Here is a 20,054-nt window from a genome sequence, read left to right on the forward strand (position 1 = left end):
TAATATTTGAAGTTTGTAGGTAAATTTACAATGCCAGTGTCAATCATCAGGGAGTATTTTTAAGATGCGGGCTGTGAGTTGTAAACTTGAATAGCAACTTTTGCGGCTTTTGTTCAAATGTCAGCCAAAAAATTTAATTACAGCAGGTTTTATGGTTTTCTACTACTAAATATTTGGTTCAATATAGATAAAAAACGTCGTCTTTCTATGATCCATCTCATATTAATAAGTTCACTGGTTTAATATGGGAGTATTATTTTCAAAAAGCAGTTTTGGGCATTTTGTTTTATCATACAGAATCGACAAAATGTAACTTGGGGACGACTGAATTGTGTCTTATTCAGTGGCAAACAACTTTTGGAGAATCCGTGACGGCACAATTTCTACACAGCGATAGTATAGCTTATTACAGAGCCTTGACGTTTTGATTCACTTTGTAATGAGAAATGTTTGTCTTCTAAACCGCTCAACTTCTACAATAATGTCATCTGTACCGTTAGTTAATTCATTAACTTGTTTAGTCGGTCTGTATGGCATCTTCGTGTAATGGCAATATTTCAGACAGCCCTGAAGGAGGCACAAACTTGTGGGCGTTGGTCTCGGCTCTTCCATATCTCTCAAGTCGGGGTCTGTCGTCGGTGTGAAATTAAAAACTGACGTGAAATAGTTATGTTACAACAGGCTTCTTTCATCGGTAACATTATTAACCGTTAACTACCGGCTCTGGATACCACGTAATGCCTGATACATAAAGAAACGATTATTTATTTTAGTTACGTCAGTTAGCGTCCCCTTGCAAATGGTACATTCCACACTTTAACTTCCAAAACAAAAATGGCACATGGGAAGTGACTGTGGGAGGTGTGTTCGTATCGAAAACGAAACTTAACGACGGTGTGACCGACACTGAGCAGTAGTAGCACGAACCGTTATCCTCCTCGGTGTATGTCAGTCATGGCACTGCAAATGTCAGCTCGGGTTTCACATGTCAGAACTCTCCCTACCACCGGCCCGCTGTCCCGAGCCGGTGTCAAGTTCAAGCACATCCTAACACCAGGGAGCCCCCAGCAGGGAGGGCAGCCAGCAACAGGTCTGCTTCGTGGCCATATTAACGCTGCCCCCCGGCCTGCCAGGCTCTCAACGACAACAACGACAGCAGCACTTTGGAAGTCCAGTCAGGTGAACGGGTCCTCCTCACCCCGGGCAAGGAGAGGCCTGCTGGGCAAGCTGGCCCTCGGTGCCGCCCTCGGAGTGACCACAACCACGCTGGTCCAGTGTGTCCATACAGGAACCTTCACCGCCATGGCCCTCAAAGTTAACCTGGACTCTGCTCAGGGAGACTGGAAGGAGACCAAGGGTGAGAGTGTTCAACACAGGCCGAGAAGTTTTAATTTCTCATCACAACACCCACAGTCTCAGCCCAGCAGTCTTTGTGTTTTAACCTGTAATTGCACCGTTTTCAAGTTATTCCAGTGTAACACACCTTATAATGTGATACACTGGCAATGTGAAGTCATCCTACCTTCTTTTTTTTTTCAGTGCTCAGTCTATTTTCCATATTAATGTCACAGTGACAGCAGGCTAACTTGACAAGTTGTTCTCAAAATGTGTAGTTTGGAATTAGTCTCATTTATGAGAATGTTCAGAATTATAATCAAAGGTAAAAGTGCACTAATAATAAGGGCAAATCTGCTGAATATGTTTCTGATCAAAAAACAAACAAGCAAAAACACAGAAATTCTGCTCATAGCTAAATTTAGTGTATCTAACTCCACCGACATATGAAAAAAAGATTCATATTCATTGCTATTGGCTACTCATTTCCATTACAGACATCATGTTGTGTGTGTAGGTCTGAGAAGCATCCATACACACAACAACGTCACATCTACAGACATTCTGCTGCAAGACAAATGGAATAAGAATAAAACACTTGTGTCTGAAAAATATTCTGACTTTAGTAAACAGATCAGACACTTGCAATCAGTAAAATAATCTTGTAGCTTTTTTGTATGTCATATTATTTCCTTACCACACGATCAGAATGAGAGATGAAGAAATGTAGGGCTGTTTTTAAAATGTGTCTCACTTTTGTTAAAAGAACAAGCAAACAAAGCATTTGGACCCCAGGCTGTTAATAACACATTCAGGGCTATTGACTCGGACATTCAGGTCCAACGATGCCACTGATGACACCATACCTGCTGAAATGCTGTTCAGTTGTCAGACTCTGACTTGATACCTGTCAGGTGTCAGAAGACAAAAACCAGAAACCATATCCATGTAAAATGCATGATGATGGTATGAACAAAATGGAGACTTCAGACTAATGTATTAGACCTGAAAGGGTATAATGTGTTAGAATATTATGTCCTCTGTAATATCCTAGTAGAGCTAATCCACTAAACTCTTGGGACATATTAAATATATATTAAAAACTCAATGCAAGGCAGACAAGGAATGTTATACATACATTTAGGCTTCAGCTAATGATAATTTTAATCGATTATGAAGTAATTGCTTATTTAACCCTTAAAATGTCAAGCATATTGACTAGAAATTAAGAATGATGAGAAAATGACTAGGTGATATTGATGTAACATTACAGCCGTAGGGCACACTCCATATTATATAAGCTTGTGAAAAATGTATACGCAGCGTAATTTGCTGTCTTCATAAAGTAAATCTGGTCTAGAAAAACTTAAACACAAAGATAATTAGTCTCTTTAGTTCACTACATACAGTAGTGTAGCTATAGTGTGTTCATCAAGCTTTTCTTCAGTCTACCAAAAGTCTCATGTTTTTGTCTTTTCTTGAAATCAGGAAATATTTACCAAAGATATATACATATACACCACCAGTCAAAAGTATGAACACACCTTCTCATTCAGTGCTTTTTATTTATTTGCATTATTTTGTACATTGTAGATTAATAGTGAAGATTAAAACTTTTGGTTTATAACATAACTCCATATGTTTTTTTTTATAGTTTTGATGTCTTCAGTATTAATCTACACAATGTACAAAATAATTAAATAAAACCATTGACTATATATATATATATATATATATATATATATATATATATATATATATATATATATATATATATAATCTCACTAACCGCTTACTTACAGCCTCTTTTCTTCCTCTAACTTTTTCCTCAGACTTCTTGCTGTCTCTGTCTGTGAAGGACAGACGTCAATACCACAGGACTTCTGGCTCTGTGCCGCTGGATGACATCCCAGTGTGGACTCCGGCTGCAGGTCAGACACCCAACATCAGTCACCGTCAGATTCATTCAGAGTTTGGTGGTGGTGGGGGGATCTTTTCAGAGTCATGCTGTCAGATTTTATCCCACATAAACATCAAATAGCTGCAAATTGACACCAATAGCATTTTTAGATAATACGAGACAGCCAAGATTTCATAGCACCTTGTATGCAAAAATATAGGACATATATGTACAGTATTATGTAAATAATTTTCCCGAGAAATGTAGACCACCAATAATATTTATTTTAGGCTTTTTACACTCATAAAATGACAGTTTTCGTTTCCAGTAGTGCCAGTTAAATGTAAGAGTGTACTATTAATAGAATGTATCCTTTTATTTTGGAATCAGCATTAAATAGTGTAATTCTTGCAGCAAGAATCATAACTAATGTAGTTGAGCAAAACTTTATTGAAAAAGTGATAAAATTAAATGACTAGAGTCAGTGTGTGGATATTTACTCTTTGAAACTGCAAACAAAATTGCAAGTCTAGTGGGTTTTCATGTCAAGTTAGAACCTGAATCTAAAACCGCGATGTTGAAATCTGTGTGAAATGGACATCCAGAATAGACCAGGACATGTCAAATGTAAAATCTCTTCACTGTAGACCACAATAGAGGACACCAACAATCCACAGTATCTCAGAACTATTGTAATACCTCATTTCAAACTGCTGTGAAGTGCTGTTTTGTTTGTGTTTGTCAGTTATCCAGGTCAGTAAACCTCGGAGCTTCAGTAAAAATAAGCTGGGTAGTTCAGAACTTGGATGTGACATGAAACGTCTTCAAGAACGTAAGAGAAGCCCAGTTGCTTTCTACTGAACCTCCGAGGAATTTCAGTTTATTTTTTCCCCATACCCTGGTACATCCCCTGCTTCACTGCAGACACATACACCAACACTCCTAGAAGAAGTAAAAAAGAACACACATTATTTTCTGTAGTTCATCTTTAAATCTATAGGTACCATTATTTCTATCACATTTTACAGTCTTATGGTGTTAATGTTGATTAAGTATCAAGACATAATCCTTTTGCAGATTTTCCAGAAACATAAAATTATCCTGAGACTGAACCACTGACTGTGTATAAAAGATGAATGTAGCCTGCAGATATGAAACATAAAGCTGGCCTGGAGCTGCCCTAAACCTGCATTCTTTCTACCAGCCAGCAGGGGGCGAGTCCTCTAGTTGCATACAGAAGTTCAGTTTTATAGAAGTATATGTGAAAATTACCAGAATTCTCATTTGATTTGTTACCTCAGCTATCATTTTTAACCATAGTTCATGCACTCAGTCATTAGTTTCACATCTCTTTCAGTCGAGCATAATGTTCCTTTTGTAAATTCTGATACAAGTTAGATTAAAATGGACGATAAAGTAGTAGCGTTTTAGGGTGTGGTTACCTTGTAATTGACAAGTCGTAATCATCTTTCACCCAGTGTCCTCAGGTTCTCAGTCAGATCCTCCCCTCACTTCTTCTCAGCTTTAACCTCGTCCAAATATAGTCATTTCTGGCACCAAAAAAAAAAACACAAGATGGCAAGAGAAAAATGACAAAGTCGAAGCTTTAAAGCGATAGTCAACAAACCAGCGGGAGACGTCCCATTGGCTTTGTCCACTTCTTTTATGCAGTCTATGGGTTGAATACACTGTACTTGTGTGTCTCATTATCAGGTGGTTCTGAGCCAAATCGCTACCCGAGGAATGAAGAATTGGACCAGAAGATTTCCCTCTACAGTGGCGACATCACCAAGCTGGAGATAGATGCTATTGTCAATGCAGGTATGTGTGCTTTTAGCTATGTCGGTGTGTAGTTTATAGTCCTCCATGGTTAACAATGATTTATTTTAAATGTTAACTTTATTTATTATTGCTTTTAAAAACAAAGGTTTACAAAGCGATTTAATAGATAAAGAAGAAGGCAAAGTAACAGCCAGACAGTAAGACCAAATAGAGAAAAGCAAACTAAAGAAGAAATTAGAATAAAAGCTCAAATAAGAAGACAACAGACCCAAAAATGCAAATTGCAAACTGGGAATCTAAATACAAATGGGATAAAAAAGAGCAACAAAACCTTAATAAGCAATAATATAACGACATCACATTGAAGCAAGTCTGATAAAATTGGTTCTGAGACGTGATTTAAAAAAAGTCACTGATTTTGTGAGCCTCATCTCCTCAGACAGGTTGTTCCGAAGCTGAGGTTTCCTGATGGCAAACACATTGTCACCTTTAGATTTAAACCTCGATCTGAGGCTGCAAGTTGGTTCATATGGTGTCAACATTCTGCTCTATAGCTCAAGGCCAGACCATGTGTGTTAAAATAGACTAGTGGTATCTTAAAACCAATTCTACAACACACAGAAAGCCAGTGGACAAACGCCAGGATTGGGGTGATGTGTGTCAGTAAGAAGCCCAGTTGCTTTATTTTGAAATAGCGAAATAGTGACTTTTGGTTCATCGAGGGAGTTGCACTGTTGAGCCTGGAGAAAATAGGTGCATGAATGACATTTTGCTGGTCAGACTGAGAGAGCATTGGTTTAATTTTGGAGATGGTTCTTAACTGAAGGAAGCAGAACTGGACACCTATTTTTTAATATATATTTTTTAATCACGCTTTCAAGCTTAAATCTCAAAAGTACTCTCAGGTTTCTGGCAACAGACTTCACATTAGCAGACAAGTTACTAAGGCTGCCCAACAACAACAATATGTAGAGGAGCCGACCAGAAGGAAGCATGAGAAAGGATTATCCATTCACAAACTGTCTGCAGCTTCCAGTCAGTACATAAATTTAGCACACAGCACCTGTGAGGGAAGTTTGTGCTGTGATTAATGGTATTATGTTTTCTCGGTGTGTGGTATAGACTACTACAGAGTTTCATATGGTTTCCAACATGCTGTAAGGTTTTCTTTAAATTCATGCATTCACAGAATAATCAGAAGAATTGCAGAGTTGCTCCTTGGAAATTATCAAAATTACATAAAAGCATTCATGTTATGTCTCAATAATACAGTAATCACGGACAGACTGCTTCGAAATAACCTATTTGGAACAACACGAGTTAAACTGATGTGACTTTTAAAAGCCCACCAACTCCTTGGATTAAACCAGCTGTCAGTGAAGACAGCTAATCATAGTCCTATTATGCACAGCATGAGTCGCAGTTTACGATGCTAAAAAGACACAAAATAAATGGTTTGGAAATACTATGAGTGTATTTAACTTGGAAGCCTTGTTAGGATTTCTCACACCCAGAATGCATTGTTTGTTTATGTGCTGTTTATGTAGTATCCCCCAGCCATTTGGTTTGGGACACTACATCTGGTAACATCTGTTAGCTGCTGCATCTGCATTTACATCAGCTGGCTAGTGCTGCAACTAGTGATCATGTTTGTTATCAGCTAGCCTTTGACTTTTTGATTTTACATTATTCAATTCATCATTTAGTCCATTTAGTGTCAAAAAACGTCGGATCATAAGCACTGAAAACATAAGTGACATTTACAGATATCTTGTTTTGTCCCGACCAAAAAGATATTAAATATTTTAAACTATGTAAAACAAAGAAATGACTACAAATCATCTGACTTTTGAGAAGCTTAAGCTAGTTAGAATGTGCTAATTTTTGCGAGATAACCAGTTGTAATGATAAACGAATGTTGTTGCTATTTAATTTTCTGCCAAATGAAGCAATTTTTGTAACTTTAATGGCTCCTTTTTTCTATTTCTTAGTGTTTTTTTTATCGCTGAGCCACTATGCGAGAACAGAACACACAATAAAATTTTAAAAAAGAAATACCTCCTTAGACAATACTTTTATTGAAATTAAAAAAAAGTTGTACTAAATTTGTCCAATAATGAGAATTTAAAAAAAAATAATGCTAATAATAATGTTTTCCATAGATGAACAGGTGCAATAGTGTCCAGTTAAGTAAGCGACAAATAGACAGTAATTTTAACCATTGTACCTGTAAATACAAATTGCTATAGTCTATAAAAAGTTAATTATGACAGAAATATATGATTTTAGCCCAAGACTATTTTTTTTCCTATTTCTCCTGCATAGAAAATTTTTTGGTGCTTTATCATTATTATTATTATTATTATTATTATTGTTTATTTTAAAAATAGATGTCGCTTAACCTGTTTTGTTACTTGGGGCTTGATGTACTCAAGAATAATACACTTTTTTTTTAAAATCAAAAGCTCAGAAATAAGAGGAAAAGGAATAGATGTTTGTCAGATAAGGTTGCATAGACTCATTGCCTTTACTGTACGCAGTAGTCAACCACTGAAGACCCATTCTGACCAGGGAAAGTTGCAGTCTTATATATACATACACTACTGTTCAAAAGTTTGGGGTCACCCAGACAATTTCATGTTTTCCATGGAAGCTGACACTTTTATTCATGTTCTAACATAATTGCACAAGAGTTTTCTAATCATCAATTAGCCTTTCAACACCATTAGTTAACACAATGTAGCATTAGAACACAGGAGTGATGGTTGCTGGAAACATTCCTCTGTACCCCTATGTAGATATTCCATTAAAAATCAGCCGTTTCCACCTAGAATAGTCATTTACCACATTAACAATGTCTAGACTGTATTTCTGATTCATTTAATGTTATTGTCATTGAAAAAAATGCTTTACTTTAAAAAATGAGGACATTTTGACGTGACCCCAAACTCTTTAATGGTAGCGTATATTTTTGTTTAAAAACTCATGCGATCTTTATGAAAATTGTTTTTAAAACCTGTATTTCAAAACCGCTATCTGGCTGACATTACTCGTTTTCTTCCATCAGATGTTGTTTTCAGGCAACTACAAGTAGGATTAGAGTTTTTCTAGTGACCATTAGATGGCGCCAGAAGCCAGTTCTTTCATTTAAGACCTTTTCCCATAAGGGAAATGTTTGGGCATTTGGGGGAAATTTAATCACCGTCTTGGCACAGGGGAAGCATCAGAGGACAGTGTGGCAGGCCAGCACGCCTAAATGATGCTCTGTGATGAGGCTTTAGTAGAAAATGATAGATCTTCATTGGCAGCTGACTGTCAGCAGGTGTACGCTGTGCCAGCACCCAGGGAATATGTTGATAGTAGACTCTCATTTACAGCTTTACTGCTTGTGTTTGTGCTCGCGAGCCCTCACACATGCATCTGCCCACAAATGTTTAACTAATTATGTGTGTATATACGGCGAGTGACTGTCTGTGTGCGTCTGGAGAGGCGACTTTGTGTTTGATTGTGTGTTTTACAAGAGCTTTTACAGAGTCGCCAGATGCAAAGTAGCATGGACTTAACAAGAGGAAACAGCTAGTAAAGTGTCATTTAGCAGAGAGGACGAGACAAGGTGAGGGAGGGAGGCTGGAAAACTCAGCAACGCCAGGGGAAGCATGACTGAGAGACAGCGTGAGAGAGAGTCAGCACACAGACTGACAAAAAGCAAGAGGGGAGTCTGGAGGAGTGAAAAGAAGAAGATAAAAGAGAGGCAGGGAGAGGAGGACACAGGCTAGTATTTAAATCTCGGACTGCATTGCCATGGCAACAAGCAGGTACAAGATACCCTCAAAGGAGCTTTGGGCAGCAGAGCCCGATCATCCTTTTTCTGTCTGACTGATTGGCTGGCCAGCTGACTGTCTCCGTGGTCATTTTGTTGACTAAGCGACTGACCTTTTCACTCGATGACTAGCTGATTGACTAAGAGGCTTTGAGTCATGCCAGTCGCACTTAAAGAGATGTGATGTTAAAATAAAAGAGAGCAGCAAACAGGCGCTGATGCCACACTCATTTAGAAACTTGCAGACTTCACCTCCTGTTGCAGATCTAAAGCTGTAAAGCTGCTGCGTTAGAAAGCAGCAAAGCAGCGCTTGTGGTTTTTGACATGTGGAGGGGAGTGTTGTGGATTTTCTCTGGCTGCTCTGAAAACCCTTGAAGCATCATTTACCCCTAAGGCAGCAAACATTCAATTGAAGCCAACTGTGGCCAATTATACGCTATACTGGCAGACTGGTAGGTAGGTCGGGAGGGGGGATCCCAGGCCTGGCTGGTGGGGAGCAATTGATTACAGGCACTCAAAAACACACATGTACCAATGAAGAGAAGCACACAGACTTGTATGTGCGGCTCGCATACAAATAGCAGTGAGTTAACAGGTGGAGACTTAGTTATGTGCTGCTTCCTGCTGTTTCCTCCTTCCTCCCTTCCTCCTCTCCTTTCCTCAGTCAGCAGCTCTCATTGATCTGGTGAGTAGTCGTTGCAGGGAGGCTGGTTGGGCGCTGTTTGCCGTTTGTGTCTCCCTCAATAAAGATTGGATTTACAGTAACTCCGCACTCCTCCTCCTCCTACTGCTCCTCCTTCTCCTCCTCCTCCCCATCCAGCCTCCCTCCCTCCTTCCACACTTTTACAGCCCCTGGCTCCTGCCCACTCCTATAAAACACTACAAATATAAAAACCCACAAGCACTTAAGAGCCGTCCTGGTGAGGAGGAGGAGGAGGAGGGTGAGGCATATGGGGGGAGGAGACAGTGGGCAGAAACATCCTCCTCTTTACACCCCTCAATCACTGCGTCCGAAGAAGGAGAGTTAGATGGAGGGGAGGATATATTGTCTCTGATGGGCTAGCTGATTAAGATGGATTGCACAATGAAATGTCGTTGGAGTGATGAGTTCTTGGAGTGTGCCAGTGTGTGTGTGTGCGCGCTGATATGCCGTCTCGGCAACTAACTTTGCATTAAAACCTTTTTTCGAATTGATTAAATGCAAATTTGCTTAGTTCTACTGAGCTGCGTTTTCGCTCACAAAAGTTTTACTCCTCATTTCCATTTCAGCACTTAGTTTTAGTCGCCGCAGTGTTTATCGTGTTTGACATTAAACGCCATTTATTTTGGCCCACGATTTTCCACACAGAATTGAAATTTAATTGAAAAAGATTTAAAAAGTGGACTGATAAGTTCTCTCTGTGTTTTTGTGCTACGTCTTTTTTATTCCTCCCACCACTGGAGCTAACTCGGTGTGTTAGAGTAAATGCGGCAGCAGAGTCGGCTGATAAATCTTTCAGGCTCGACTATAAAAAACTGTCCCTAAAATTAAGCCGTGCACCATCGAGTGATAAAGAATATTCTGGTCCTATCTCAGTCTTTAGAGCACTTGTCATCGTCTCAGTTGTTGCGTGCTGAGAATCCGTGAGAGTGTGTTTACGCAGGATGCATGTGTGTCGCACCTTTGCACGCATGTTGAGATGTACTGAGATTACATACGTGTTAGTCTGCATATGTACACCTGCACACAGCTGCACCTGCTTGTGCCAGAAACGGATAACACGCATAAAATAAACCTGGATCTGTGAACGTATGAGTGTGTGTGTGTGTGTGTGTGTGTGATGTGATGTCAGGCGTAAAGGTGTACATTTTTGTGTATTTGGTATACAGATGTCCTGCTGTGTGTTTGTGTGCATGAGATAGGCTCTCCCAGGTTCTCCTCTGCTGGTCAGAGATAAAGCTGTGGGTTGGCACTGGTAACCCACTCACCGTGGCAACAGCTGAGAGATACAAGATTAGAGCCAGTAGTTTTCTGGCCCGCAGGTGACAGACGGATGAGAGAGAGCATCTATAGACTGTAGTGTAACCTTCTCACAGATAAGAATCCGAGAAAGAGGGCGCAGATGAAGTGATGGACAAGAGAGGCTGTGTGCTGACAGACAGGGACAGTGAATAGGTCAGGATTTCATGAGGCAGGTGAAGGGCAGCTACGCTTCATGTCTCACCTATAAATTCCGCTAAATACGTCATGTTGCCCTCCGCACGACGTCACGGTTTTTAGAAATGGAGCCTCGTGGGTCAGATGCACGAATCTGGAAATTGCAAAGCACAAACAGACCTTGAAAAATGTGAAAAGCTGCGTGGCTTTCAAAGAATTAACTCTGAGATGCTGATCAAAGTTTGAAGCTCGACTCGTCAGGAATATTAATAATAAAAGTTTAGGTGTGCAGTCGATGCAAAGGTCAGAAGGAGACTCGGCTCAAAGCTACATCATAGCTTTTAAGTACCACAAATCAATCACAGCAAGTACACGATGTTTCTGTTTTATGTATCTTACGAAACACATCTCTCATAGATATGTATCATATTTATTAATACATATGGGAGTGAATATAAGACAACTAAAAATAACAAAACTACACACTGAAGAAGCTGGACCATTAAAATATCTACAATCTTTGCTTAAAAATATGACAGCTGCAGATGAACTCACTAATTTATTGAGTCATCATTTCAGCTTTAAAGAATATGCTTTATTCAGGCCATTATGCAAATTTTCTATCCCAACTCAATCCTTATGCATCTCACTTTGTGAAATGCTGCTCTTATCCCCAGAGAGTTCATTATTTATTTCTTAAATAGTTTTTGTGTTTAATTGCAAAATATAACCTATTAGTTGATCAACAGAAAATTAATCAGCTGTTAGTTTTATATTGAGTTAATAATTTAGGTAATTTTTCAAGCAAAAATGACAAATATTCTCTTTTACCAGCTTTTTTAAAGTGAAAGTTTTCTCATTTTCTTTGCCACATTCAACATCAGTTGAGCAGTCAAGTGGACAGAACAAGGAAACTAAAGGCATCAACATAGATTGTTTTTTCACAATTTTCTTTTTATTTTATAGCCTAAATGATGAATTATTTGAGAAAATAATCACTAAATGAATTAATAGTTTACATGTTCGTTCGTTGCAGCCTTAATTTTTGTGTTTCTGTGGTGATGGTTCCTATTTATTTAAGACTCTGCTCTGTAAGAACACCTGTTAAAAGCTAATAGAGATTTAGTATCTGCCCACAATGTAAAATGCAAAGATGGATTCACTTGAGACGAATAAATGGTTAATAACTTTTTCCTCCATAAAGATATTTAAGTTTGAATTGGACAGAGTCAATACAGCAGAAACCTGCCGGTATCAAGTTAATTTTTCATTATTACATTGCTCTATATGAGGATGGATGCATGGGTTGAGCATTATTAATTGAACATCAGGGTTTTTTGAGCTTCGATGCTTCCATCGGGTGAAATATAAATTCAAGCCAGCGGTGGAGCATCTTTTATTGATTCCAGAGAAGTCCATGCTTGATGATGGCCGATAACTGGAGCTGTGCTGGTTGCGAAGCTCGAAGGGGTTACAGAGGATGAGGGGTGGGAAGTGACGGATGAGTGGACTCAGACAGGCAGCAGGCTGTCGATTGGAACAGCTGGAAGAGAAAGGTGAGAGGGATGTGCTCACTGATCCTGTTTGGTGATTTTAAGAGGATAAAACAGGCGAACCCTTGGCTCTGCAGGTAGAGCCCCTTACAAGAGCATTACCCTACTGTGGCACAGCGTCACACTCCTTCTGCAAGGCATCACTGATTCTTAGCTGGCTTTGTCAGTGGAGCTTAGCGCTGTGCTTAGCGCCAAAATCAGCCTGGCAGACGTCCCTGCTTTCGCCACGCTGTTAGAGTGTGTATGGGAGATTGTCAGGCCTGACTTCTTGTTCTAAATTGCTTCGGAGCGGCTAAAATTATTTCTCAGATTTCACCTGAGCTGCATTTTCCTCATTTGAAGTAATAGAGGACATATAGCACAGTGGGAATTTTTGCATGCTTAACCATTTTGTAAGGGATTTCCCTGCATCAGGCCAAGGATTAAGTGATTTTTTTACAGATCTGCTTTGAATGCCACTGTATCTAGTCCAGCTTCTAGCGCTTAAGCTGTTGATAGTCTGTTTGTTTTTAAGTATGTACGTCGTGCAGCAGTTATTAGAGGATAATCAAGTTGTAGCCAGCTGTAGTATTCTTCTACGCCAGCGGAATTAATGTTTTTAAGGCTGTGTTTCATCCTTAGATGACAGCCAGTTTGTCACCGAGTCACTTATCTAAGGTTTTAATCAGGGGAGGCAGCTTGTTGTGATCCACCCAGCCTCTCTGGTAGTAACAGGAGTCTGAGGAGGTGATGGAAATCCCAGAGCAGAGTCTGCTTGTGCTGCTGAGGTCTTGCAGGCCCCACAGTGTATGCTCTCCATCTCTGTTTGCTGCAGTTACCATACATCTACCCTAAAGCACTTGTCAGCTTCTCTTAGGACAGGCTCATATTGCAAGATGCAAAATGTCACAGCAAGTTTACTAGTGCAGACAAATATTTTATGTGTCTGTGTGTTCTAAGAAATCCTCCAAACAGACACTGTAATATTATAGACATGTGTTTTGATGCGTTAGCTGTGCTGAAATTAAAACAAGATAAAATCAAAAACTGCTACTTGCTCTCAGCTGACCTTTCTACATCTGTAAAAATGAATTAAACCAGAGTTGTATTGTTTACTTGAAATGTAAAATGGGTCCATATGCTGCTCCTCTGAAGCAGAACAGGTTACAGATCCCTCGTGAGCAGCACTGCTCTCCCTGCTGTAGTAACTGTACTTTCTTAGCTCTAGTTCCTATAGCAGTATCCCCACTGCGCTGACTTAGTGTTTTGTGAGGCAGTGCTAATGGACATGTTCTTACAATATGCCTATCAACTGTCGGTACACACAAGCACTTACACAGGCAAATTGGCATTGCTGATGCACCTTCAAATTCGGAGTATATATGATGTGCTGTCAAAGCTTAGCATTGCCACGAACGCCTCTCTCCTCTGCCGGCTACTAAACCAGGAGAAAATTACAGTGGTGAGCGCTGTGCAGAAACTGCCAAATGGAGACATAACCTGTTCTGGTTTTTTTTAAAGTGTAAAGAGGATTTGCTGTGCAAAAGCCAATAAAAGAGTGTGCAGGGAAAATCCATGAGAGAAACACTGAGCTGTATGGATTTTAATCAGCGAGGTCAACAGTAAGCAGTAGTGGGCCGAATCAAAGGCAAAACCGAGTACCACAATAAACATACAAACATACCGAAATTCAAGCTTAATCTTAAGTACTACTTTGCATTGAATCTAAGTAAATTTTGCTGTGTGTTTGTTGTTTTTTTCCCCTTTTTTAGGTGAATGGAGCCACTGCTTTTGTGACAATTAAGACCATTTTCAGACTGATTTTGAGTAACCTCTTCATCAGCTTACAGTAGGGTAGCAAAGTAACATTTTTTTTCATTACTGAATAATGTGACAAATGCTTTGTTGATTAACTGATGAAACATTTTGTCGATAAAATTGCAAAAATAAGGTCACCCCGGGCAGTCATGTTCAGTTTTCTGTTATGTTAGATTCATTTTACTCCTCATTGTTTAGTGTATTGTCAGCTTTTAAATGTTGTTACTGAGTGAGGTAGAGCTGTAGCAGTTGTATATAATTTTGTTATCATTATCGTTGTACAACACTTAACCCTCTGAACTCCCAAACTTGCCAATGGGTTGGAAAGGCATATTAAAAAAACAGCGGAGACTCACATCATTTATCCGCAAGAAACTGTCAAAACAGAAACAATTTCCAACAGTCTTCGAACTACTCATCTGTGATATGCTGTTCTATTGGAGAGCTTAATCAAATCTGAGCTTAAAATTTTAATATTTCCATAACAGTTCCATCAAAATCAGTTATTCGACATTTCTCACATAAAAATTTGTCAAAAATATAATGTTTGCTCTAACCAGATTCTGTGAATAACTAAAAATTCTGTGCTTCTTGGTGTAAACATTAAGCTGTTGGGGACTCAGCTGTGACCATCAGTCATGTGGCAAAAAATTCAGGGACTTTTCAGCTGAACTGCAGCCTGTGTTTACACAGAGCAGATAGGAGATAAGTGTGAAATCTACATAAAAATGTGAGTAATAAAATGTCAGCACATAGCGTCACCATTTTTTTTCTGGTAGTGGTAACACCTATGGATGCCTGGAAATGTTGTATATGTAGCTCTTAGGTGTATTTGTGTACATAAATAATAATAAATTATCAAAGAAACTCAGCCTTTGATTTTTTGTTTTTTTATGATTTATAGCATTATAACTGTCATACTACACAGAAAATAGTTTTAGTGCTCGTAGTCATGGTTGTGCTGTTTCCACAGAGTTGCAGGGCTTTATGTTACAGTGAAAAATAAATCCACAGTGAGGAAAAATGTGACAGATCCCCAGAAACTGCTTGAGGATCAGATGGTTAAATAAATGTACTCTACTGGTGCTCAGGAGAACAGGCAAACAAAGCAAGAAGATACTGAGACAGGTGAAGATTTAAAAACAAAAAACAAACAAACAAAAAAGCAGCAAATTGATCAAAGCAGCAGACAGATGGAACATAGATCGACTGGACACTGAAGCCCAATTAATTCCCAGGAGTGAGCTGATTAGGGGAATAGGTAAAGATCAGATGACTGGGAGTAATGGGAAGAGCTGAGAACCTGCTGAAAGACAAGAGAGCGGCAGACAAGCAGCAGACAAACAGGAAAAATGAGCAAAATAATCCAACAAATTGGTTGATGCTGTGACAGGAAAAATGCTCAAATGACTACTTTTATCCAAACAACAATTCCAAACCAAGCGATTTTTAGTTTATTATCATGTGAAACAAATAAAAGCATGAAAGCATCTCATTTTAGAGCTGGAACCGGGACATTTTTGGCATTCTTGCATGAAAAATTGCATACATAATTAATTGATTCGCTCTCATTCAGATTAATTATTAGTTTAATTGACTAATACATTTTCTTCAGGCTCTAGCCAGTAGTTGAAATAATGTCGTCTCTTCAGTAGGAGATGCTGAAGCTTGTAAATGCCTAAAGGATGGATTTAGGCATTAGTGCGGAGCCACTGGGTGTCATCTGCAATTCACCATCACAGAGAGGCCAGCGATGAGCGCATCTAAAGGCCTTGAAATTACTTGATTTCATGTGCAAACACAGCTGCTGTCTCAATCATTAGTGCCCTTTAATGTATAATTTTCTTCTCTGCCAAAGGCTGGAGTTTATGGAAGCTCTGAATTTGGAAAGGTTTCTTTACAGGCCTGCTTGTGTTAATCTTTAATGTCAGTACAGTAGTCTTCCACCAAGGAGACATACATACTGTAATTACCCTGGTCTGTGTACTGTAATATCTCTTCTGGAGAGTGCTAATGTTGAGGCTCTTTGTATTTGTTTTGAGGATTTTCACTAAATCCCCCATATTATTTAAAGGCATATTAAATGAATAGAGAATTATTCCTACATGCCCTCTTGAAATGGCTCATTTTTGATGCTAAAATAAATGGAGGGCTGTGGGCGGATTTCATATCTTTAAGGCTTTAGACGATGTGAGCTTCACCACTGTGAGTAATCAGGGTCTGTATGCTTCAGATTCGTTTTAAATGTAGCTGTAAAACCATCATTTTGACTGACATTTAGCTTTATGTTAAGCTATAGATTTCTGCGAGTGTTTTCTAGCCTTTTTTCTTTTTTGGGGTTTGTTAACAAGCACACCCCCGACTCTGGTCTTATCCTCGGTTAAATCTATGCTTGTGACTCCCACTTTTCATCGCAGCGCTGAAGTTGTGTTGTTATGTTCCCTCTGTCCTCTTATATCTGTGTCTTTGCCACGGGTGAAGTTTGGAGGCAGCAGTGGCTTTGTGAATTGGCTGCAGCGTCAATTTAGACGGGGCTGCTGCTCTAGTTTTTCCAGTCCAGATCTGTCCAAGTTAATTACGGTACAACTGTCAGAAAGACCACTTTGCTGGTCATTTGGGCAGCGACATTAATGCTCTCAGTGTAGTGAAAATTCAGAACTTTCAAGGTTCAGTGCCTCGAGTTTCCGCGAGATGCTCCAATGTCTAGTTTGTGTCTCAATTTGAGTGGGAAGATGGAAGAAAAGCTTCACTTGTTATAATTTCCTCCTCTCCCTTCCCCCTTTTTCATTCGTCCACTCGGACATCATCGCAGGCCCGTGACCTGAGAGGAGCGAGACATTTGCATTAGACAAACAGGCCCCAGTTTACAGCTTCAGATTGATTTACACCCTGACTTTGAGAAGTTAACATATCCTCGGAGAGTTAATCTCTAATGTTGTCTGGGTCAGTAAATAAACAGAGAAAGAAAAGTCAAATTGAAGGAGTTTGCAGAAAAGCTCATTCGTGCTAATTATTTCTCTCCCACCCCTCCCTTGTTAAAAGCTTTCCCACCCCTCCAATCAATCGCCACTTTAGCGAACAGGAAGGGATGGAGGAAGTGCGAGCCTCATTAGCCTGATTGGGCCGATGTGGGAGATGGAGAGAGATGGAGTGAATGAGGGGCTAATAGAGAAAAGGAGTCAGATTGACCATCAGCATTTGGCTCATCAGAGCTTCTGCCATCAAGACAAGCGCTGCGTTCAGCTGTGCTGGTTTATTTGTGAAGCTGCGGCTACTGGTGGGCGTGAGGTTGATCTGCTGATGGTACCTGAGCTGAATGTGAAGCTGTTAATGGAGTTTGTTCTGTGAAAGTAAAGAGTGCCTGTGTCAAAGCTGAGAAGACCAGGAATTTCACCTTTTTCTTAAGTGCGTGTTCAGTATGCTTACAATGAAGTGGGTCCTTAAAAGTGTCATCCAACTACATCTGTAGGCACAAGGACTCTGCTCTTTTTTTATTAACCTGGTTCCAGACCTCTGAATCCTCGCCCACAGATCCACTTTTCTCAGGGGTTCAGATACACATAATATATAACATTAAAACCATGAATAACGTGCACTCTAATAAATTACTGTAAACATACAGCTGAATCCTTTGAATCATGTACTGTAAATACTGACCATAACCGCACTCAAGGATATTATTTTTAACTTCCCATAAAACTTTTTTCATTAGATTTAATAGTTTTACCTTAATAGACAACAATCATACATTGTTACATTTGTACATTTGTATTTAAATGTCCCAATCCATAAATAGGCAACTTGCCTTATCCTTTATCCTTATGTTTTTCTTTGTTTCAGTGCTTTATGTAAGTTGATTTATCTCAATTCTGTATTATAAAGATTAAAGATGCATCCTATAAATATGTCTGCTATTCACAATAGTGCTTATGCATTGTAAAAGAAGAAATTCTTCAATTAACAGGCCAAGTTAATTTTGATTACAGTGGAGGAAACACAATATTCACTCATTATCACCCCAGTAGCAAGTATGATTGTGTCTGATGTATGCTTGTGCTTTTTTTTATATAGTCTTTTTTAAATGATCTTATATTTATTTTTACCTTATATTTATTCTTAACTTTTTTTAGTATTACCCTCATTTCTGCACTGTGAATGGATGTGAGAAACGTCATTTCGTCATTTCCCCAGAGAGCCTGCGGCCGCTGCTGAGACAAATCCTAGAGAAAACACTGACACAGTACCTCATAATCTACTGTGGAGTCCTATGACTAATTATACAGTAATTAACTATTTAAGGACATTATAAATGTACCACTGTAATAACTCTGTTATTAAAGTAGATGTATCCTACAAAGCATGCTATACAATCAAATAAAAATACGGTAGTACAAATGAGAGCTTACACTAATTTTCAGGGTACTGAATTGCCACACTTGACCATTATAGCTTCTTTCTGTCCGTACCCCTGATCTCTCTGCGTGGGCTTTACATGGCTTTGTTGTTTTGCTGCAAAGCATATATTGTACACAAGAGAAGTGACTGAAGTAGTTGTGTGAAGAGTAGAAGAGGTGAGTTTCAGTTTCTGCCGTACCTTCATGTACCTGTCCAGTCACGCTGCAAAGTGGCTGTGATTGCCTGTTTCAGAGAGGTGCAGCTCGACTACAGACAACCATTAACGCTGCAAGCAATTTAGAGTCACCAATTAACCTAACCTGCATGTGTTTGGTCAGTGGGAGCAAAGTGAAGCAGCAGGACGGAATCAGCACCAGCACAGGAGGAAAAAACAAACACCATGCAGAGAGGTTTGAGTCCTCCAGTGCTCGCTGCTGCTACACAACCGCACATTTAAAACAAAAAATAATGACCAGAGTGCTTTACAGAAATATGAAATGGAATCCAATAATTTCAACAAAAATAAATGGATAAAATGCTGTAAAAGAAAAGAATGCTTTACGCAGCTCTCTCCTCCCCTTCGGCTATCTCTGTGTTTCCCTTTTTAAAATTCCTACTTGCTACAGGAGGCAGCAACAGTCTCTGAGCAACAACCTTCACGCTGAAAATGGCAAGTTTTAGAGAAGATATAGAGTGTGCAATAAGACAGGTCTGGGCTGCACAGTGAATCGGTGGTTAACACTGTTGTCTTGCAGCTAGAAGATCCTCGGTTTGCATCCTGGCCTGGGTCTGGGGTTTGAGTCTGATTGTTCTCCCTGCGCATGCGTGGGTTTTCTCAGGGTACTCTGGCTTCCTCCCACAGTCCAAGAATATGCTTAGGTCAATTGGTAATTATACCTTATGCTTGTTTGTCTCTATATGTAGCCCTGTGATAGACTGGTGACCTGTCCAGAGTGTCCCCTGCCTTCACCCTAAGTCAGCTGTCATAGACTCCAGTTCTCTCACGACCCTAATGAGGATTCAGCGGCGTATAGATAATGTATGGATGGACTAAGGCAGGTCTACTTGGTTATTTCAGTGCATCAGATCTGACAGACAGTGGTTCGAAAATTAACAAAGAACCCACAATCAGCTGTTAAGCCCTAATTGGTGCGTTAAAGTATGTGACATTACATATTTCCAGTGGAAAATGCAGAGCACGGCACAGTTCAGCATAGAGATCTCTCAGGGGAAATAACCTGAAGAAGGTTTTTTGGACCACTTAAAGCTTTCATGTATCTCATACAGACACTGTGCATTTTTATTAAATTTATACGCTGTGATATCTCACACTTC

General features: G+C 39.5%; 1 protein-coding gene across 2 annotated transcripts in view; it reads left to right on the top strand.

Moving 5' to 3' along the window:
• The first annotated feature begins 817 nt into the window (after positions 1–817).
• The window catches only part of macrod1 (mono-ADP ribosylhydrolase 1), a 135,667-nt gene continuing 116,430 nt past the window's right edge, over positions 818–20,054 (top strand). For both annotated transcript variants that reach the window (XM_023281999.3, XM_023281998.3), the window contains exons 1-3: positions 818–1,357; positions 3,168–3,266; positions 4,949–5,056. In XM_023281999.3, coding sequence (XP_023137767.1) covers positions 946–1,357; positions 3,168–3,266; positions 4,949–5,056 — 619 coding nt within the window. In that variant the 5' untranslated portion in view covers positions 818–945. The remainder of the gene's footprint in view (positions 1,358–3,167; positions 3,267–4,948; positions 5,057–20,054) is intronic.

Source organism: Amphiprion ocellaris, chromosome 13 (assembly GCF_022539595.1).
Source record: "Amphiprion ocellaris isolate individual 3 ecotype Okinawa chromosome 13, ASM2253959v1, whole genome shotgun sequence".
Classification (NCBI taxonomy): domain Eukaryota; kingdom Metazoa; phylum Chordata; class Actinopteri; family Pomacentridae; genus Amphiprion; species Amphiprion ocellaris.